The sequence below is a fragment of the Atheta coriaria genome, unplaced genomic scaffold (genome assembly GCF_025399875.1).
Source record: "Atheta coriaria isolate IRGN ID8LTWV9N9 unplaced genomic scaffold, Caltech_Dcor_3.1 hic_scaffold_7_pilon, whole genome shotgun sequence".
Classification (NCBI taxonomy): domain Eukaryota; kingdom Metazoa; phylum Arthropoda; class Insecta; order Coleoptera; family Staphylinidae; genus Dalotia; species Dalotia coriaria.
Window position 1 is genome coordinate 6,015,194 of NW_027045449.1, and position 23,255 is coordinate 6,038,448.

At 39.5% G+C, this 23,255-nt stretch overlaps 1 protein-coding gene across 1 annotated transcript; it reads right to left on the minus strand.

Annotated features, from left to right (window-relative positions):
* Window positions 1–1,464: 1,464 nt before the first annotated feature.
* ich (zinc finger protein ichor) lies at window positions 1,465–8,103 on the minus strand. The gene is made up of 2 exons (XM_065306886.1): window positions 7,604–8,103; window positions 1,465–4,437 (listed from the first exon to the last, which is right to left on the minus strand). Exon 2 carries the CDS (start codon window positions 4,311–4,313, stop codon window positions 2,739–2,741), a length of 1,575 nt encoding a protein of 524 aa, XP_065162958.1. The 5' UTR covers window positions 4,314–4,437; window positions 7,604–8,103; the 3' UTR covers window positions 1,465–2,738.
* Window positions 8,104–23,255: the final 15,152 nt, after the last annotated feature.

Sequence of the window (23,255 nt, forward strand, 5' to 3'; positions counted from 1 at the left end):
ACTGGGTGTTTCTTGATGCGGTCCGCCGCTTTGTTTGCCGAGCGACGAATTCGGTTCGCAACCTGATTAGCGCGCTCGCGAAGACAATGCCTAACGGTTCGCAATTCACTTTTGTTTCCCTGTCGAAGCGCGAACGCACGACGAAATCGCTAATTGCCAGTGCGCGCTGTTTGTCGATTATTAGGTGGCCTTCTTCCCATCGGGCGGCGATCCGATCGACATTCCCTAGAGAACAAACAGAATACCAGTGCATATTGTGACATGGAAACTGTAGAAAAAGTGGTCGCCATCATGAATATTATTTCAATGTCATAGTATCAATTATGGCGGCCATTTTTAGAATTACCATTCATCTACAATTCAAAAGAAAATAAGACACCTGTGGCAGCCATTTTGTTTTTGTGTCAATGGTTGAAATGGCCGCGATTGTGCACAATTCGCACAATGCGATGCGCAAATGGCAGCGGTCGGGCGGCCATTTTGCGATTTCCGAACATGTTTGATTTCGACGGCGATAAACACCGCGCGCAATAGATATTCTCACTTCGGCACCGCGGAAGTAGAACGCGACACACATCGCATCGCGGCGCGTCTGCCGCGAAAGAGGGTCGAGATCGACGACGACGACGGCGGCGACGGCTGCGGCGCGGATCGAGGACGTGGAAACGATAACATCACGCGCGCGCACGCTGCTTGCGCGCCAAATGTTAAAGGTCTCCGCTGCGTCTTTTTCGGCGTGGCCCGGCCGCAGCTTCCTCTTGATCTCTTCGTAATCCCACAAAACCGAAATCGTACAAATTGTTCACTTCCTATCACGTCGCGGCGATTTGCATCTTTAATAAACGTCTCATGAGTGAAATCAGTGTGCGGCGCGCCCAATTAACATTTGATTAATTAATTAATTCGGAAAGCCGCATGTTTCTAATTGATGGGTAATTTCTACTTCTCGAATTTCGAATCAAAACTGTAACTAACAAGACGCCGACGAGATACACCGACGGATACTTACGGAAAATTGCTTTTAACTTTTAATTTGCATCGAAATTAATTAGCTGTAATTTTTGTGACACAAATGGTGGAATTTATGACAGCGAATAGTTTCGAATTAGTCAAAGTGCCTGCAAACAAATTAGCATGAACATATATTGTTTTTCAACAGTGATTAAACACGAAGAATGCAAAATGTGAAATGGGAGGGAAAACAACCAAGAATATAAAATTAATTGCAAGACATTCAGCGCTCACGAGTAATAAATCATAAATATATAGCCGTCAATCAACTCAAGATTAGTATCGTTTACATAATTACCCGATGCAAGAAAAAGGAGAGGTTAGATTTTTCTAATTTAACCTCACTTCACCAAATTACTGAAAAAAAAAAGCAAATAATGAATAATTCATTTATGGTTAGTGATTAATTTGTAGTGAAATCTACGTTAATGTAAAAAGAAAATTGCTGTCGCATTTCGTATTAAAAATAATGGTGTTTATAATACAACATCGATTGACATCATTAATTAATAATCAACAAATAAAATTATAACAATCGTAATACATTTAACTAATATATGCAAAAATAAGCTTAGAAATCCTATCTACGAAAAGAGATTTGTTACAAAAAATAACTAACAATACGCGTGTCTCTTTTGCCATCAGCATTATGCCATTTCTCTTCATATAGAATATATTCATACATTTTTTATTTGCGCTTAACGTTTACGTTTATAAGAATAAATTACCTAAAAGTAAGTTGCTATTTACAAAAAATCGTCGTTCGTCGTTTCATCAATAAATAACATTTGATTAAAAACAAAGAGTAGAGTAGAGTCTGTCGTGTTTCGTGCAGGAGAATTTTGCAGAGAAGAAACCGTAAATATCTTACAAACGAAATAGGTTCACGCTACTATCTACAATGGTATCACACGATTTATTTATACATCATTTAAACACGCTCGCTTTTTCCGAATAGAAATTTCTGAGGGACGAAGGACCGGGCGAGAAGAGGTTATGTACAGAACGCGTAAATAAAATATATATTGTGTGGGGGGGACAGAGAGAAGCTTGGCAATAAAAAACAATACGTTGAGGCGCATAGTACGGGCCTGTTCTCTTCATCTTCCTTACGTTTGTGGCCGTCGTCACGCGATTGATTGATTTGAGATCAAATTTGCATTAATGAATTTCAATCGGCGAGGCGCGACGCCATCTCGTATGAGTACGTGGCAATTGTAAACGTTTAGTTTGTACACGGTGTGTGAGTAGGTAGTGTTCGCGGCTGTTAAAAAAAGACTGGACGGTCGTTGAGGGTTAGAATTGTACAGATTTTTACACTTAAATATTAAGCATGTTTATCACATCAAAAAGAAACTCTCTCTCTCTGTTGCACTTTGCGCCTTGCTTTCGTTTGACTAACCTGAGGTTGTTTTTGTGTGTGTGTGAGTGTCGTGCCAATCGTTTAAATTTACAAAACAATTAACGTATTAAGTTGGGTGCGCTATGTACAAATTGCGAAAGGAGTGATAAATATTAGAAGTGACTCATCGTGGCGACCCCCTGATGCACACGGGGTTGAATTACGAGCTAGATAGATTCGTTGTTCGCGAGAGCTGCGGGGGGTGTTGTGTCTGGATACGTAAGATTTGATTGCACATCGTCCACAAGTATTTAAATAGGAATTCTACATAACTCTAATTATACACAATTGAGGTACCTTTCCTTATAGCACGAAGAAGGGCCGATCAGTCCCTTCCGATGCGTTTGTGAATCTGCTGGTGCTTCAGCAAGTGCGCCTTCTGGCGGAAGGCCTTCGCGCACGTATCACAGCGGAACGGCTTCTCGCCGGTGTGCGTCCGCAGATGCACCTTGATGTTGCTCTTGTTGAGGAAGCCGCGATTACAGATGTTGCACCGATGGACGGGTTTCTCTTTACCGAGCAGACCAAGACTCTGCTCGCTGGCGAATACCGTCGATGTGGCTGCTTGTTGTTGCTGCTGTTGCTGAGCCTGTTGTTGTTGTTGTTGTTGTTGTGGCGTGGGCGGTTGTTTCTTCTGCGCGCGACTGCGTGACTTCTTCGTCGCTGAAGGTGTGGAGGTGGTGGTCGTGTGCGGGTAGTTCTGGCCGAGCATATCAGGACTGCGTATCCGGTCGTCAATGCCACCCCCGCCACCATGCACGCCGTACTGGGGCAAAAAACGCCCGTTGACGGTGAGCATGAGATTATCCGTGGTGGAGACGACATTTGACGGTGGACTAGATGTGGATATCAACTCATTGCCATAACTGCTTGAGCTGGGCACCTCTTGTTTTATGCTAGGCGGTGGACCATTTTGTAAACGACTCTGTAGCAATGGCATATAGCCATGCGTGAGGAGACTTTGTAGTGTGGACCCACTCGTGGGCTGTTGTTGATGTTGGGGTTGTTGTTGCGGAGGGAGTTTGGTGTATTCCGGTGACTTGAAATCATTACCGCTGGGTATCACAAACTCGGAAAGACCATCTTGGGTTATGATGAGACTTTTTTGTTGGTCTACACAGGCGCCATCTATCCACGCATCCAGATCCATCCAACTATCTCTGGAACCCGCTTGGTCTTCTTCAGGTTGTGTGTTGGGGACTGTTGTATCCGCTATTGCCGAACCAATAATGGCGGCGATGTCTTCAATTGATGAAATGTCATATTCTGCTATTTCGCTTTTGATGGTCGCGGCTGAATCAGCACTGTTGTGATGCCCACAATCGTCGTACATCTTTGCGCTGGACACGACCGCATCAGGATTAACACCACAATCGGCGTATCCTAACTTCACCACCTCATCAACAGAATATAAAGATTTGTTAGCGTTAGAAACGTCTGTTGCTGAATCTGCACTTGCATTGCACGTTGAACTGGAAACAATGTTCTGTTCCTGGTAGTTACTGTATGTGTTGTTGTTCTCCTCGGGCTGGCGATGTGCGATTGCATGATAATGATGGCCTTGGATGCCGTTGATGCTAAGATTGGCGGTGTAGCCGGCAAAAGGCGGCAGCGGTTTCAACTCGGCGAGGCTGGTGTTCAGAGGCTGTTGGGATAACAATAGATTGTCCAGCGCGTCCATTGTTGCCTTGGTGGCGGCGATTTCACCGTCGGCGTCCTGCAACGCCGCGCCGATGGTGCCGTCGAGAATGATCTTGTGGTCCATATAGTCGGCGGCGGCGTTCTGCCAGCACGCCGACGCGAACAGCGAGTCCACCTCGTCGACGCCGTGCGCGCCGTTCGGGCCGCTCACCGCCATTTGGCTGCCGCCGGAGACGTTCGGGTACTTCATCGTTTCCATCAACCGGTGCGCCAGCCGCGGCACACCTGTGAATGGGCCGATTGGGGCGCGGGGATGCGAGGCTGCTTGCTGGAGGGCGTCGTGGTGCGTCGGCGGCCTTCGTTACATCCTCGCCGGCGTCATCCTGCAGGCGTGAGGGCAATTCAGGGCTTTGAAATTTTGGCCAGGGCAGCCTATTAGATACGGATATATACATATTTACAAATATTTCCAAGCACCCACCATTTTGGTAATAGGTTTTTAAAAAATCTACTTAGACGCTTTTCTCACATAAATTTCAGTTCAGATCAGTTTCCACAAGGACAATTATATTAATATAATAATTGAAGACTAGTAGAGCATATTTTGACTCATTTTTACCATATTATGTGTAAGTAGAATACTACACTTGATTCTTAATCAACAAAACAATAGTTTACCATCTGCTCCACTTGCGCTCCTCATTATATACTACAATAAATAATAACCTACTTGTAAATGGTAAAGTTTGTTAATATTTATTTAACTAACAAAACATACATCAATATTTCTGTTTGTATTTGTTTCTATCTATCTTCAAATAATTAAAAAATCAAATATTTAAACATTCCAGCATAAAATCAAATATATTCTTAAAATATCAGTATATTCAGTAAATCAGTAAAGTTTCCTTGTTTTTGAAATGCAATCTATATCTCTTCTGAATTCTTTTTAAATTTTAAATGATCTAAATAATTTGCACCCCAAAAAATATGCAACCCAATTTACATTTTAGCTCTATTCAATTTGTCAAATGGCAACATCGACAAGTGAATCTCGACAGTGAAAGCGCCCAAGCGGTTCAGTTCAGTTTCGCATGGAAACTGAAAAAAAGGCTAATAACGCACGCGGACCATTAAAGAACGAACGCGCCGACGAACAAAAGCCCCGTGGAGGACAATCGTAATTAGGCACTCGCTGGCAGTGGAAGTGAATAAGTGTACGAATACCGTTACCGGCGCACTGGCGCAGATTCGTACGCGCGAGCTCCGAGATCCTGATACTGCTAACACACTTCCGCACGGACCCACGCGGATTTCGTGTTCCACAATGTGCCACAATGTACGCGATGATGATGGTCTGATCGACGCAGCCGCAGCCAGCATCAGGCAGTAAGTATAGCGGTATACGGTGCGTCACCGGCACATCTCTTTGCGCTGGCTTGCTTCAAATATACCAACGTATAAGCGGTGAGTGTGTTTGTACTCTCCTAGCGAAATAGATTCCGTTAGCACGGCAAAGCGCGCGGCGCGACGGAAAGTGAATTTCATTTTTTTTTATAATGGCGCGATGGCGCACGCACCGGATCGCAATGGCTATTCCGCTATTGTGCGCTCGCATAGTACATCAGTACATCGTACATGGATAGAAGACTCGCGCACTGACCTACAAACATAATTAACGCGCTGTTTTTTTTTTTATTTCACGTGTTTATCTCGCTGCCGTTGGTATTCATTGCAATGTTATCTCAATCGAACGTAAACCTCAAACGGACATTGTTTTAAAACACCATATCGTATCTCTACACTGCACAACCTACTCCAGCGCCCTCTGTACTAATCTACTACATGTTTTGCACTAAGAATTTAGTAAGGTTAGGAATATTATTGTGTGATGCGCAAAAAGTAAATTTGTGGACGATGCAAAATGTCGAGTCCAAGAGAAAGTGTCCTAGTGGAATCTAGTGTGTTCCAAACACTATACACACAAGTGACCAAGAGTGGGGAAGCCAACGTGCGTGCATCAACGTGTCTGAGAATAGAAATCACGCGACTGGACGTCTTATCAATGTGGAGCAGTGTCGGATGCGGGTGGATAATATTGACAGGCCCTTATTGCGCGCACGGCGAACAGTTATTCGTTCCACATTGCTAGATGATGCGCGCGCGCGACCGGTGGAGGCGTGCGGCGTCTCCAGCGTATGCTAATCGGATGCCCACCTCGCGATTGAAAAACGCTTTAACGGTTTTTTTGGCGTGACACCTTTGCGCCAAGCTGTAGACACTGCTACAGATATCGTAGGCTGGGCATAGATCATGTCAATTTGCATTATCAAACAAGCCACAACATCACCGAGTATCCGAAAGAGGTGTGTCGTCTTAAAATGTGTCCCAGGCGCATTGTTTGTAAATTAATTCCATCGAGAAGAAGTCAAAGAACAATGAACTTTATCTCTGCACCTGGTATCTTGAAATATGTTAACATTTTCTGGTTGGTACAGTTTACAGCCGCGCATTAAATGTGGGTATCCTAGGTAGCTGGTTAAGCAATAAAAATTCGTTGATTTCGTTCATTACGTGAACGCAGCAGCAGTACGTGCCGTGCGTGAGCCATCATCCCAAAGAGAGCTCTTCGTATGGCTTCGGATTGAAGCTGAGGTGGGTTCTTGGCTCTTGCTGGTTCTCTCGCCATAAAGCCGAATCAAGTATGCTGCGCGCCGCGCGTCGCTAGCAAAGTAGGTCAGTGTACTACATAGCCCCCCACGGCGGGGCCGCAGCGGCGTGTCAGTGTGCGGCTGACTCCGGGTTCGGAGGCCCCGTGTGTGTGTCTCATCTCTTCGAGCAGCGCATCTTGACAAGAGAACAAGGAAGCCATCGACGTGAAAATCGAAACACGGATATGCAAACATGCAAGCAGCTACACAACGAAGAATATCTAACTATCACGAGGACGTTGATTAATTCTGCTAATAGTTGCCTAATCTGGTGACAGCGAAACAGTCAGTGACGAAGAAATGATTCATTCGACTTGCATAACTTGGGAAATTTATCTTTGGCGCAATAAGTTTAAATTTATAGCAAATTTCAGATGATTACGAATTAAATTTAAAGGGATACGCGTTGATTGAATCATATTCAAGTCATGTTTACCTCTAACCTGCTTGCGTGGAATGTATGTGCATAAATCAAACAGCCGCATTTACCTACAATGAGAGCGCGCCGGCTACAATGGACGAGCATACAGATTCGACCCAGATTCGGCGCTAGTTTTTTTGGGGGCGCATTCTCTGAGTCATCAAATAATATCCAAAAAAATAAAAAATTATTTTTTGCAAAATTTACTTGTTAATATAATTTAAGTATGTTTTTTTTGGTTATAGGTACTGATTATATTTAGGTCATTGTCCTTGTGGAAATCTCACTGAGCGCGCGCTTGACGAGAGTTCATTCTTCCCGCGACATGCACGGTCAAGGTAGTTTACGGTGCGTTTACGGAAGGCGCATCGCCCCGGCACCTTGTGGTTGTATACTATGCCCGTGTGGGTTACTCACGTCTTGTATGCCCACTGCTACGTGCGTGTCCTGTTGCGGGATCCTTGGAAATAAGGTAAAAAAAAAACTTCGAAAATAAATCCAATTTGTATGTGGGTTTTGTGCACACTTAGTTCTCGAGCTTTGCACTCGCGAGATGGTGGTTTCTTTTTTGGAGCGCAAAAAAAGTCGGTCACCGTTTCGGTTTTGTCCCTCGCGATGACTTCCTTGCGGCACGCATCACTCGGCGCACGCACTTGATAAAAGTTTACTGGCTTGCAAAAACAAAGTTCCAACTTTTTTTCTGTTTTTTTTTGTTTGTTTGATTTTCTGTAACCGGAACTAGAACACTATACCGGAACTTTACAGTTGTGTGTGGGTGTGAAAAATTTGCACTTGTTTAAGTTGTATGTAAGGATGATGGTTTGTTTTAATCCATTGGTTGGCGCGGGTTTACGCGGGGGATGCGACCCCGAGAATTGCGCGCACGGAGAACGTGGAGCCGTGCGAAGAAGACGCGACCGTGCGGACGGAATCGGCAATACTGGGCAGCGCGACCGTTCGGGGGCCTCCTCGGCGGACGGAATGCCCTCACCAGAAAATTTCGGTGTGTGCGTGTGCGAGGTGCGAGCGGTGCGCGTCTTCGCCTCTTGGTGGGGATATATAACTGTACCTGTCGTAGATTCTCTTCGGCGCGGCACCTCTATACCTACTTGGCGGCCGCGTGCTCGGCGGTGTTAACCTAGTTATGGCCGGAGCCGGCGGTGTCCGCGCGATTGGAAGGAGGGAGCCCCCGCATCGCGAAGCCGCCGAAAAATCTGACGATTTCGTGTGTGCGCACCGCGTTGTTCTTGATTTATGTCAATGAGTCGAATTATAGCGATGGGTTACGGATGGTGAGCGCCGGCGGAGCTGAAATTTGCCGGGAAATTTTCAAGTGAAATATTCTATTAAGGTTTTGTTTAATTGTCAAAAATCAATTTAGTCGAAGTATATGTTTGCAAGCAGACAATCTGGCGCATCGGTTTAATATTTGCATAATTTGGTGAGGGTTCGTCGTTTCCTCCCTCGTTGAGATCTCTAGACACTTTAATACTTAGTCAGACGACAGGCGTCAGTGACTTTAATGCTGGGTCGTTTGGAAGTTAATCCTGGATTACGTAATATTGCAAAGTGCATGCAAATCTTAACAAAAATTGTCGAATTTTATCCAACATTAAGTAATATTATGAAGAAGCTTTAAAATATTGCGACAAGTGGTTTTTTTTTTCATTAAAACTAAAATAACCACGATGACTTGTCGTTTATGTTTATCAATTTTTTTTTATAAATTTATATTAATTCAAAAATATTTTGAAGTAAAAAATAAAAATCTGCAGAAATTTGCTGTTTTTGCACAATTTTATCTCAATTTTCTAACAAGTTAGGTGCAAGTGTTTTCAACTGAATACATTTATAAGAATGAAATTATATCGAGAGAAATGTGTTGCAATCTAGGAAGTCCCGCGGCCTTGCAAGGACGTCGCCCCGTCGCCGTTCGCCGTTCGTTCGCAGCACAGTCTCGTACGCCGCGCGCACACCTTCCTACACACGAACAAACCAACATATAGAAATGTAAACGCATAAACACAAACTACGCGAACCTAAACGAAACGTAAACTTCTTTCACCGGGCATCACTGGCCGCGCAGCATAAAATACACACCGCGAGCGCTTTCTACGAGTCGCGCACTCGGCCTAATAAAGAAATCGCGACATTTACGACCGATCCAAGCCAAACATCAACCAACAGCAGGTTTCAAGCGCCAAACATCAAGTGCTTCTGTAAAGCGCATGCGAAAAAAGTTGAAGAAAAATGCAATGCTCAGCGCAGTGAAGAAATTTAAATCAATTTATGCACATTTTTCAGAGCGGTTGTTTTTCATCGTGTTTCTTTGATTGCGTCACGGCGTTGATACAATTTCGTGTGTCGAAATTGAAGAAAAATGCATTCATGCACGAATATTTTACAATTTATTGTTGCAACCATGCTAGTGATCAGCGCGCGTGTAAATAAACGTGTAAAGATACATATTTACAAATTGGATGCACAAATTATTTTTTAACATAACTAGGTACGCACTAATTTACTGAGTGTTTCATATTTTTCTATAATATGAGAAATTAGCTTTTGCCCACAACTGCGTACCCAAGTTTTTTTTTGTAAAAATGTAATTAATGTTTATTTTCTTGTTCAAAATAGGATATTTGCCAATTCAATAAGGATTGCAGTTTTATTTTGAAGAAATGAAAAATTCAAAAAAAGCCTTTTAACGAATTTTAGATTTAAATATTACTTTAAGCATTCATTTTTAATATTTTATAAGTTATTCGCTTATTCTAGGCAAAAACAAATCCAAAGGTTGCAACTAACACGACTTAGTTTTATATACCTATCAATATCTATTATCCTATATGAAAAAATATTCAAAAATAATTAAAACACAAGAAAATAATAATTTTTAGAACATTTTTACGGATATTTGATTGTACAACCCAAATTATTAATATTTTGTTTATTATAAGATCAAATTAAAAAAAAATTGCAAATTTTCAAAATAGTCTTTAACTTTGGACACAATTTTCAACCTGTATAATATAAATCCAAAAATCAATTGGTAATAAATTAACGTAATGTGTATATTAACACGCACGTTATATTAATACCGAAGACTGATTCGATTATAATTAAGAAAAATGCTGGCGATTGGTCTAACGCGCATGCACCTCGTCGATGGTGGATGCGCAGGCATTCATGAGTAGCGCGCTGTACGCGAATCGTTTACGAAATTTGTTTACGCTATGCATGCATTCGCTGGCGCTTGCAAAAGCGCAAGTTTCTTTTCTTTCACGGATGGGATGCGCGTGTGCATCAGTGGCGGCGCGGTGTTCGCGTGCCACGAATCTAGCGTGCCGCGCATTTAATCTAATTAAAAAATCGGCGTCGGGCGCACGCTGCGCGAACGAAAACCGCAGCACCGCACTACAACCATAGAGCTACACACTGCCAATAGATGGACGAGTGAAATCGGAGCTTCCACTAATTATTTAATTGTTGTAACAACAATATAATTCGGAGCACGAGTAAAAGTAAACTCATCAAAGCGTATTCATCAATGTGTATGAGCTATACACATGCAAAACATACAAACACGGTGTAGCAGTGTAACAAAATAGTTGAATATTTGAATCATGTTTGACTTGCTTGGTTAACCGCCCTACGAGTGGGATTGTTTGTTTGTTTGGTTGCAGATTGCATTGTTGCACACCTTCGTGTGTCCAATTTGTTGTCCAATCGACATTTTACCTTTGGTCTCGCATCTCGGACATGCCAATTTTGTACGGTGGTTGATCATTCGACCGCATTGCAAAACCCACCTCACCTTTGCGATTTATTGCTCTCTGCATTGATTTCCGCACTTGTCACCACTTTTAGCTTATTTTATCGTCACTATCGTCCCTAGTGTTATATTGTTTTATGGTGCTACCTGCTACTTGGCTTCTTGCACTCATTCTTCTTGGAGGAGAAGAGGTACCGGTGCTGTGGGCTTGAACGCCGCGAGCTGTTTAAGAAGCGTCCGTGTCGAATCAGGACTCTGCTCTTTGGTGCGTTTATTGTGCCGGAGGCCAAAATATTTGCGTTGTGCGTGTCAAACCGTGCGGCCCTTGTTTGCACTCGTTTGCACTTTTCGGCTCCGGCTCCGGACCGGGTTTTATTGCATCGTACGCTTTAATTTCGTTTCGGCTACCCGGACATGCCGTTAAATTCGAACGCGGCAACCAGAAACAACGCGGAACGATGTTGGAGTTAACCAGGAGGAGGTTTTTTTTTCATCGTGTGCATTTTCTTGGCGGCAACAATATGCTCTTTTACTTGTTTATTTTCGTTATGATGAATTTGATTGATAACTCAATTAAAGATCTTGCAGCCAATTGACAATTTATATTGTTCTGCGACCTACGTCATCGCCTTAAACACCCGCCTGCTTTATTTCACATCGTATATCACAATGTAAATTTATTGCACCTTAAAAAAATCAACACTACACCCACCTACGTAGAAATTGCAAATTGGCGTACAATGCACACAACGTTTTCTATAGACTTAAAAGGTAGCAATATACAATATTTGTGGTATTGTAATACACCCCCTGCCAGCCCAGCGAAGGTGGAAGTTGTAGCAATTTGCGGCCAATTTAAGGTAGACCGAAGTTAATGCGAGCACAATTGCCTCCCAACAGGTGTAATAAATCTTGGTGTTCGCATTTTGTAAAAAGCCACTGGAGTTAAAACGTCTCCTGGCGACTTTTGGGAAAACCGCAATAAACTAAACTTTAAAATAAACCTAGGAGTTTTACTAGTTTAAAATTACTCATAGTTATTGTAAATTAAAAATTGACGTACAGTAATATTCGACATACGAGTAGTCATTTCAACTTTGTATTTCTAGCATTCTTGCAGTAATGGCGTTGTACGAACGGAATTGAGACGATGAAACGAGTTTATCGGAGGTAGGCATCATTCATTGTGGTAATGACTTTTCTAAGATGTATTAGAATGGTCGGTAACTAAACCTATGCCATTTAAGCATTAATAGACACATCACTTATGATTAGCTTTGTACTTAGGCAGATGAAGAGATGCCTCGTGGATAAGAAAATGTTGAAAAATTATCTTCAAAGTTTATTACATTAATTTAATACACGTAGAACTACCTACTTCTCTAATGAAACTTGGGTACTCATCCAGTGATCTACTATTGTTTTATTTGTTTTTGCTAAATAAAATAAATTGGCGTTAAATAAGTTGACCGCATCAAATGTGTTTAACTATTAAAATAATATTTGAAGTGTCTATGAACAACTTTAAAGCTATATTATAATATCCTTCAATAAATGCTGTTTATGGTGTCAAAAGAAAAGAAAAAATCAACGAAAATCAATGCGGATATTCAAACGGATGCAAAAGGGTTTCTCCGCCTGCTGGTGGAGGTAATAACATGTTACCGTTTACCAAAAGATTTCATAAAATAACGGGGCTGTATGATGCACTCACCACCGCGGGGAAGAACCGTTTAGAAAGCTACACCAGAAGCACAAAGCGCCGCCTGGCTTGTTGTGGTGAAAAAACAGGGTGCACGGTAATTGTCTATTTATTTATGGCGTATAACTAGCAATTTCTTATTGGGGTTAATAGTTCGATAACTGATGGCAAACGAGCGCGCCGACAACATTGTAAAATGCACGGTGAGAACAAAAAATTGAGTTACAGTTGCTTCCGATTTCATTTTGGGAGATTTTATATTTAATATTTACTGATTACGTGAATGCAGTTGATTGGACGGCAATAAAAGTTATAGCAGCACATGGCAGCGAAAGGTCGAAGAGAATACGTTTTATTTTCGGGGATACAATTTGTGGGTTTTATGTGTCAATAAATTTGAATTTGTTTTCTTATTGTAATCCTTTAGATATGTACAAAGTGCGATCCTGCATAAAATGTATACCAACTGGCTTTTTGCTTGTTAGCGCGTATGTGAGCATACTTTTGCTGGCCGAAGAGCCCGAAGAAGACGACGAGTCTCGCGCGTCTTCTGGTACCGCCTTGGTAGATGGTACCGACGCTGCTGCGGCTGCCGCGCGACCAACAACAACAACTGCGAGGCGCTGTAACCCACTGACCCAGTTGCCCAGTTCCGCCATTAGCCATGCCTTGCTCGCTCACACACGAAGAGATATGCTAGCGAGACAAGACATCCAACGCGCACACATTTGTATGGGAATACAAACAACGCACGTACCAGTGTACGAGTACATTTATTTCCATACGGACGAGGCGCGCATATGCGATGCGAAGACGAAGAGCACACAATGTGAGCTATGTGAGCTATCGACGCATTGTGTACGGCTGGGAGTCGTCTGAGTGAGCATTCTTCGTCGTGTTCGCTTCGGCAATTTCAACAACTTGCAATGTGTTCAATGTTTTTATGACTTTATTGAAAAGATGCGAAAAGAGCGCGCGCATCACCGATGAATGAGCACTGCGCGCGTCTTTTAGCTTTTCATTTGGGATGCGTGTGCCGGCAGACAAAGTTTATGTTTCGAGGCAATAAAAAAAGTGCCAAATTTTCCTATGCAGTATGCACAACATGTGTTTTCATTTAAAGATGAATACAGCAATAATGATATTTATTGCCTGAACTGACAAATATTGACAATTTGTTTTCAAACAGTTTTAGATTTTTACTAAAGACATAATTTGTGTCATAAACATTTAAGTTTGAAGTTAAAATTTGCGCTAGTTTTGATTGTTTGAAAAATGGACAAGAGTGCCTTATGGTCTGTGGTTCCTTTGTAAAAATTTCGTGTGTTTCGGAGTGCTCTGGATTCGAACGAAATTCGCGCTGGTAAAATCGTCCGCATCGAATGCGCACCGCAAAACACAAAGCCGCGTGAGCGCGAGCGCCGATCCGCGCACGCAACGCAGCTAAGCAGCTTAGTAGAGCGTGCCAGCGGCGCACCGCGCTCGATGGCTGCCTATGGAAAGAGAAAGCATTCGCGCGCTTGTTATTTTCGTACATCGCGCCATTATTATTATTATCCGCGCCGCTGCGAGCGTGTATTATTGTTTACGATGCGGACGCGCGACGTGCCGGTGATCGCGATCGATGGGCTCGCAGCCATTAATGTCATCCATCGAATTGATCGTGCAACATGCCGCCTCCGACTGACGACGATGACGATGTTTTCGGTTTCGTCGCGCCGAATACACCGTATTTTTTTTTCTTCTTCTTTCAATTCGTGCCCATTTCTTTCCGATGGCGCGTTGTACATTACTTCGGTTAATTATTGGCGTAATAGCGTTGCGTTTCGTTATTATAAGCAAAGGCGCATAAAAATTTGTCACGAATCGTCAATCATGCATCAAACGCGCGGCCAAACGCGGTCGCCCGCCTGTTTTATTCCACTTTCGTACGTCAGGACGAAAAACCCGCGCATTGAAACGTTAACTTCCAATATAGCATTAATTTAATATAGAAAATTATCAAATTTATATGGGTTATAATCAATAATCTGATATTATTATTATTATATACGTAAAATTTTTTTAAATGGTAGTACGAAATTGTCTGAGTTTTAGTATTACAATTTTATGTTTCAGTTTAAAATGAATCAATTTGTATTAAAATATTTGTGGAATAGGAGTAGTGTCAATAAAATGTTGGTGTAAACTCTTGTAAGCGTTAACAACAGATATCTATAATAAAGAAAGATATTAAGTCATGAAGTTAGGGTGAAGTTAGGTGTTCTTCAATATTCTACATTTGACATAGGCAACCAATTATACAAAAATTGATCATTGATAGAGGTAGTTTCCGACGGATAATAATATGAATGAATGAATATTTAGACGATTTTTATTAACTGTAATGTATGTAAATTGAAGAGTAAATTACTAAAGAAGTAACATTTGAAATTTTTTTGCTTTTTTTTATTTTTTTTATGCTTTCTTGTAGTTTTTGAAGAGATTTGATGCAATTTTAAAGAAAATATGTGATTTTATGACGAATATATACTTTCATTGACTATTTATGCAGTGTATAATGTTTATTTATTGCTAAATTGAAGAATATTTGCACTAAAATTGAAAAAGTTAGTTCATTTATTTTAAATTGATATATTCTAGCGACAACTACATTTGAAGCTTTGAGTTATGTGTAAAAATTGCTATTCGTTTAGGTAGGGTGGTGCATGCGCAGTTGCGTGTACGTGTGACACACGGTCAATGCCATTAAAGTGCCTGACCATACACTGACACATAGGCAATCACTCACTGCCTCATATACACGCCAAACTTTTTGATACACTTTGTATTTTCTTGAGCTACTCAAAAGTGACTTCAGATGGCGCAATGATGCACGTTTTAGCTAAAAATATTCCTGCGAGTGAAAGTCGGTGTGCCTAGTTGTTGTGTAGCCGGCACGCAACTCTTGCTTCGTGCGATAAGTAATAATATTTAAATACATATTCCTGTTTCGTGTTGTAAATTTGTTCTATCGTGTTGTATTTGCTGGAATTTAGTGTTAATATTATTATATTAATAGTGTTAATAGGTTTTAGTCGCTAAATATTTATCACGTGTGTAACCTCCGGAATTCAATGTTTTGTGTGTTTAGTACAGTTTTGCGTTTATCTGGGATCGGTTGCCGTCGGACGTCAGTCGGCCATGTTGTGTGATTGTAAATAATATTTAGAAGTTGTGCGAATCATTTTTGTCTTCAGCAGAACACCGCAGGCGCCTGTTCTACCTGGTAAATATTAATATTTAAATAATTATTGCAAATTAGCCGATTTTTAAGGCAAAGTTTGGGTTCTTCCGGAACTCGGATTCATTTGAACATTGTCCGAAATTGTATAACTAATGTTTTGTTTCTTGTTAATTTCAGATTTACGGTGTTCGACACACTGGTGAGTGAAATATTTCATCGTTTATAGTATCAATTTTTCGGTTTTACGGTTGTCCCGCAATTTGAGAATGGATATCTTAAACTTCTTTTTGCGGAAATTTCGGTCAAGCATTCCGCAGAAAATTTGAAAATGGACTGAACACTTTATCACAGTAAAATTTTACTCTTGGACTCATAGCTTTTCCGTAATTTGACTAAATGTGAACTTACATTTTCCGGAGAAAAATTAAATTTGAAAATTTGAAATTTTTAATTTGAATGTTGCCATAAAAAGTCCTTCTGTGCATTTTATTTTCGTAAAATTTTACCCTTGTACTAATAGTTTTCCCGCAATTTCATAAAATGTAAATACACATTTTCCACTGCAAAATTAAATTTGTAAATTTATAGTTTTTATTTTGGAAGTTGTTATAGAAGGTCTCCCAGAGCATTTTATTTTAGTAAAATTTTACCCTTGAACTCAGAAACTTTAAATGCAAATTCGAAAATGTGTTTATTTTCGACAGAAAAATTAAATTTGTAAATTTAAAGTTTTTATTTGGGATGTTGCTATAAATCGTTCTCCTGATAATTTTATTTTAGAAAAATTTTACTGTTGGACTCATCGTTTACCCGTAATTTCGTCGAATGTGATAATAATTTTTTCTGCAGAAAACTTTCAGTTGTAATTCACTTTCAATGCGTCTGGCAGGATGATAGAACCGACCAACCTGTCTGGCGCGATAGAAAACACAGTTTCATAGCTCTCTGCATAATGTGTATCAAATTCAGCTTTCCTAATAGGTATAACGAAAGTAAAAAAGTTAAAAAATATTATAGTTTAGGGGTGTCTGGCTAGGGTTGGAACCATACCAGGTGACTGGCAATGAGCAGCACATGTTATAATAATGTTTCGAACAAAATATGCAAAAATGGAGTTTACTAAAATAACGAAACTTAGGTCATCATGTGTACATCTTTGTTGGCTGTTAACTGCCCAAGGAACCACGATCCAGGTTTCAAAATTGGGGATCGTCTGGCCGTCACTGGCTCTTGCTCTATTAGGATTATCTATGTGAAAAAATTACTACATGCAATAAAGTTTTAAATTTTAAAATATGCTTTATTGAATCAATACAACAAATAATAAAATATGTTTTACTATGAAGAAAATAAATAATTTTGAATAGTAACAATTAAAAATATAAAATGCAGATTTTTAATCTAGGATATTTTTATAAACAATATTATACGTTTTTCCGTTCGGTGCAAATATATGTAAATTCCGGGCATTAGACACGCGCGAACAGGCTACATATAATTAACCATGAGAAAAGCATGGCTTAATTAAAAAATATTTTTTTTTATTAAATTAAAAGTAGCCTATAACCATTCGGGGACCACTGAGAACATGTGTACAAATTTTCATGATGATCGGTTAAGTAGTTTTTGCGTGAAAGTGTAACAAACATCCGGACTTTCGCATTTATATTATTAGTAGGGATTTACCAGCAAATGCTGGCACTCGGTACGAGAATTGTGTTTGTTTTGAACACAATTTACACTTTATTACCGAATACCCGTGTGTCGCGTTACCATCCCATCACACCGCGTGTTATCACGTCGCAGGTAACATGCCAGTTGCAATTGCACATGGTCGCGTGTCATCGGCGGGTCGCTTCGCGCATCCATTGCTTTTTCCTGAGAGGTTCATGCTGCAGGTACATTGTCTTATTGGGAACTGTCGCATCGTTGCTTGCGCTATCGATGGATTGCAGCCAGTTTCGTGCCGGTCGCTGGCGTATCTAGGCGTATTTCGTGCGACTCGTATCGTTTTATCAGACTCTTATTTTCTAAATTTGTATTGTATTCGTCGGTCATCAATAGACTATTTAGTTGTAACATGCACCTACAGTGTTTTGTTAATGATTAATTGCGCGTTTAATATCCATAATTTTTATGTTTGCGTTTGATGTTTACATTCCAAATGCATATTGTTGCCATGATGTTTCCCGTCATTAGGTTATCCCTTTGTACTTGAGTAAGTAACTTATAACTGACTTGCGCTACTCAGCACAGAATGTTTGTTTTCTCCGATTTATAAATATAATATTATAGTGTATGCAATGTTTATATTTTAACTTATGTTCTTTTAATTGCAGTACTTGCTGTGCCCTAGCAATCCAATGAACACTACATTGGTAAGTTTTTATTAAGTTATATTATTCGGTAAAATGTTTTTTGACCTGCAAGTTGCAATAACTCGCGAATTAAGGGTGTCCTGTTTATTTTAATTGCGGGAAATATAGAAAACGAAGGAAAGGACAAAGTTTGCCCATTCTTGCATATTTCCAAACACGCGGTGGAAAACAGGTCATATCTCGGGAACCCTTTATCATATTTTAGTTTTTGCCTTATTTCATGATAGGACAAGAGTGCATTTTTAAAATGAACTCCTGAACCCCCGCAAAATTTGGTCGTAACACCCTCAAAATGGCCGCCAAAGTTCGCCCTTTGCTTGCAATTTTCAAAACATGCGGTGGAAAACTGGCCATATCTGGGGAACCCTTTGTCACATTTTAGTTTTTTCTTTTTTTTATGATAGGCAAAGAGTACATTTTTAAAATGCACCTCTAAACCCCCGAAAAATTTGGTCGTAACACCCTCAAAATGGCCGCCAAAGTTTGCTTTTTTCTTGCAATTTTTAAAACACGCGGTGGAAAACCGGCCATATCTCGGGAACCCTTTGTCACATTTTATTTTTTTTTATTTTATGATAGGGAAAGAGTGCATTTTTAAAACGCACCTCTGAACCCCCGCAAAATTTGGTTGTAACACCCTCAAAATGGCAACATTTGTTCCCTCTCTAGATACCCTACCACTTTTAGTCGCATTTTTACTGATTTTAGCATATTCTACAATCAGATTTTCATTTTAGTTAGCTTATCTTAAAGGGAATTTGCGTATATCAAAAATTTGAAATCCGTTCTTGTTGTTGCACCGACAAGTGCCGTTGGGAGGTAGCGGTAATAGTGATTCGTGTTCAGAGCACCGTACGATGGTAGCGCTAGAATTGATTCGTGTTCAGGGCACCGTACGAAGGTAGCGGTAGAAGTGACTCGTGTTCAGGGCACCGTACGAAGGTAGCGGTAGAAGTGACTCGTGTTCAGGACACCGTACGAAGGTAGCGGTAGAAGTGACTCGTGTTCAGGGCACCGTACGAAGGTAGCGGTACAAGTGACTCATGTTCAGGGCACCGTACGACGGTAGCGGTGACTCGTGGGCAGGGCACCATACGAGGATATCGGTAGAAGTGACTCGTGTTCGGGGCGCCGTTCGTAGGTAGTGGTAGTGAGTTGTATTCATAAAATATAAATTGTGCTATACGGAATGAAAAAAATACTGAGAAAAAGAGGTCGTCTTTTGTATCTTGTATCTTGTATTTTTTTGTTATGATTTTTTTTCACTTTCTTCTTTTCCGATTATAATACTTGCGATATTTATACTTTATAATATATAATAGCGAATATTTAAATTTGTCGCGATGTTGTGAACATCAATTATTTAATTAACTAACGTATACAGTAAATTGATACGAAGACAATTAGAAGACATTAAATTATTTATTTGTATTGGTAAATTACTTTCTGTTTTTCCTAATCCTTATTGAATCCCAAAACCATTATATTCCTTTCTTATGCCGAGAAATATTGAAAGTAAAATGAGGATTCGTGTGTGTGTGTGTGTTATTTCAATATTATGAAATTTTACTTTCGTCTTCTCCAGTACGTGTTTACTAGCGTAGTGGTAAACATGGTTGTTTATACGTGTATTTGACGGTTATTGTTTATAAACAACTATTTTATTATAAATAGAGCGACTGACGTGTGTATATATGACGTGTATTATCGCGACATACCTGCCTTATACCTGGCAACGCGCAGCGCACACGGCAGTCGTTTCACCGTGTGGTTCGCGAGCGCGTCTCACTACTAGCCACGCGTTTTCAGACTTCAATTATTCAATTAATCGTCGTATATTATTTTCGTCAACAGCAAAATATTCGTAACGAGCATGTGTGGCTGTTTTGTTTGATGAGTTGTGGCGGTTAGATTGTTCTTAAGTAAGAAATAAGTGTCTGTTAATTTCTGCAGGACTTTTCAGTTGATAAGATATAATCCTGGATGTATAATCTCTTCATCATTGCACTGGTAGGTGTGTAATTATTTTTTTTCGCGGAAAGATAAGACGGTTTATATTAAATTGATTATTCCATTTGAGGGATATTAATTTTGCAAATTACAAACACGTGGTAGCATTTTTATCTGAATTCATAGCCCTGTTTCCGAAATTAGCATGCATGATTTAATTATTACAAGCATTGTTATAAAAAATAATCTGAGGATTATTGAAATGTCAATATTCATGTGGTCGACCACGGTCACTTTGCCGTCGACCGTTTGCTCGTTCCTCTTTTCGCTGAACGTTTTTAATCGAATTACACTCCTTAGCATGATTAAATTTAAAAGTGTTTTGTTGATCTAATAAAATCTTGTAGGTTGAATAGTTTTTCGCTATCATAGTCTCCATATATCTTAATATTTACAATTGACTAGTTATTTTTTATCGTATTTACCTACTATCATCAAATGATAAATATATGTATACACAATATATAAAATGTAAGTGCTTTATTCTTCTAGCACCTTTTTTACTCACCTTTCCGATGATTTTTGGATAAAATCTTTGAATTCGTGTTTTATTCTGTGTTTGTATATTTGAATATGTTCTTTAATGTTTAGGTATTTGTCGGTGAACGATTTTAATTTTGTTAGTGTGTTTTCTATGGTATTGTGTTTGTGGTTGTGTTGTAAAATATGTTTTGCGTAGTGTGAGTTCTAATTTGAATGTTTCTATTAGTTTTTCCTATGTATATTTTCTTGCATGTGTTACATGTGATTTTGGTATATAATTTGCATCTTTCTATTAGTTTTTCCTATTTTCTTACATGTGTTTCATGTGACTCTGTATATGCCACTGTTTTTGTATATTTTGGTGTTGTGTTTGTTTGTAGTTTGTTGATTAGTTTGTTATTTGTGTATATGCGATTTTGTAATTTTTGAATATTTTTGTGATGTTATATGTATCTTTGTCTGTGTAATGGAATGTGAGGAATTTAGTGGGTGTGTTTGTATTATGTATGGTTAGGTTTGTGTTGTGTTTTGTTACGGATTTGTTGTGTTTTTGTTTTATGATTTTGTTATATATTTTGTTTATGTGTGTTTGTGTGTAACCGTTGTCTATTCTTATTTTGATTATTTTATTGTATTCATTGTTGTAATTTGTTTTGTTTAGTGGTGTTGTTTATTAATCGGTTGATATTAAACTGAAGTATGCGTTTTTGCGTTGTTGCGGGTGATTTGATGTGTCGCCCTGTTTTATTCTTGTAGCACCTTTTTTACTCAACTTTTCCGATGATTTTCGGGTAAAATCTTTGAATTTATGTTAAAATATAGATGTTTCCGTGCAAATTTCTCTCGTCATGATGTAAATATTGACCATATTGGTCGTTTTTTAAATTTTCCTTTTGTAAACCCCTGTATATTAGTTTTTCTAACAGTACGTCGTAAATTGCCTTTATTTGTGAGATTTGAGTGTTCTTTGTTTTAAACTGTGGATTTTCCTTCTGGACACCCTGTATATTCGCTTTTCTTTGTGTCCCTGAAAATTTTCCTTCAGTTGTGATTTTAGGGCCTTCTTTTTGCACTTTAATTTTTTTGTAACACCCTGTTTATTAGTTTCCCGGAGCATCGGGTGAATACGAACAATATTTGTAGTGTTTAGATGTTTTCCTTTATATTGTTTGAATTTTCTATTTGTGACACCTTGTATAATCGTTTTCCTTTACATCCCTGAAAATTTTGCTTTGACTGTTATTAGAATTTAACTTCTTGCACTTTGATTTTTTTGTAACGCCCTGTATATTTGTTTCCCACAGTAACGGTGAAAAACGAGGAATATTTGAGTGTTTGGATGTTTTGCTGTCAGCACTTAAATTTTTCTTTTGTAACAACCCGTATATTTGTTTCTATCTCCATCACTTAGAAAATGGGCAATTTGCTAATTTTTTTTATCTCAGTAGAACTTTTTTAAGTGGTACTTGCTAGATGTGCGTGGCTAAACAGGCCGTAAGTCCTGTTTCAATAAGGCGGCATTATTCTGTTGACTTGAAAAATCTAAACTTGTATTATATTACATTGTGTTTATTAATAAAGAAATGTTAAGAAATATTATGTCTTATGCGTTGAATGTACCCCTTCTATCATTTCAGGAAGAGTTCCCTCCCTCAGGGGATGATCCCCTCTATAAAAATTGTTAAGGTAACCTGTATGATTTGCGTACATCTTTCATTTCAGCCACAGGTCTTGTAAGAATATTTCTTAGTGTCCCCTATCTTGAGGCGACTTAAAACTTAGAAATTTTTTTACAAGTCCTTATATGTATTATCGTTATAAGGAGTTCCCTCTCTCTGGGGGTAATCCCCCACCATAAAAATTGTTGATATGCCTTATAATTCCGGGGATGAAGCGCAGAGACATCGTAGCTGTAGGATGGGCCGGGAGCAATGGACGCATCGAAGCAGTGGGTCGTAGACTGTCTAATGACACGCGCCAAAAAATTTAAAAATTCCGTCACCCCTATTCTCTTTTCTTCCTACTCTCCTCTCTTCTTGTTTTCTTTTTATTATTTCTCCTATTCTCTCTGGCTGCTCTCTCTACTTACTCCTTTTCCTTACTCCTCCACGACCTTCTTCTTCTATTTATTCCTATTGTTGCTTCCTCGTACTCTGCTTTGCAAGTTGTTTCTGATTTTTGAATCTTGAATTATTGTTGTATGCAACCCACATTTCTTAAATTTCTTATTATTTAATAAAATTGACTTCTATAACTGAGATTCGATCCATGAACCACCAGCACGCTAGCATATGCACATGCCACCTAAACCACAACGCTCACTTATCAAACTCTATTCGTTTCAGGTATAAATGTTGTTCTTTATCTCCGCATTTTAAAAACAACAACATTTATATATCACGTATACGCATTTCAAACACGGGTAGTCAAATATGATCTTTAAATCTAATTCTGAAAACGTTCATAGGAACACAGAGGATAACTGCTTCAAAAGA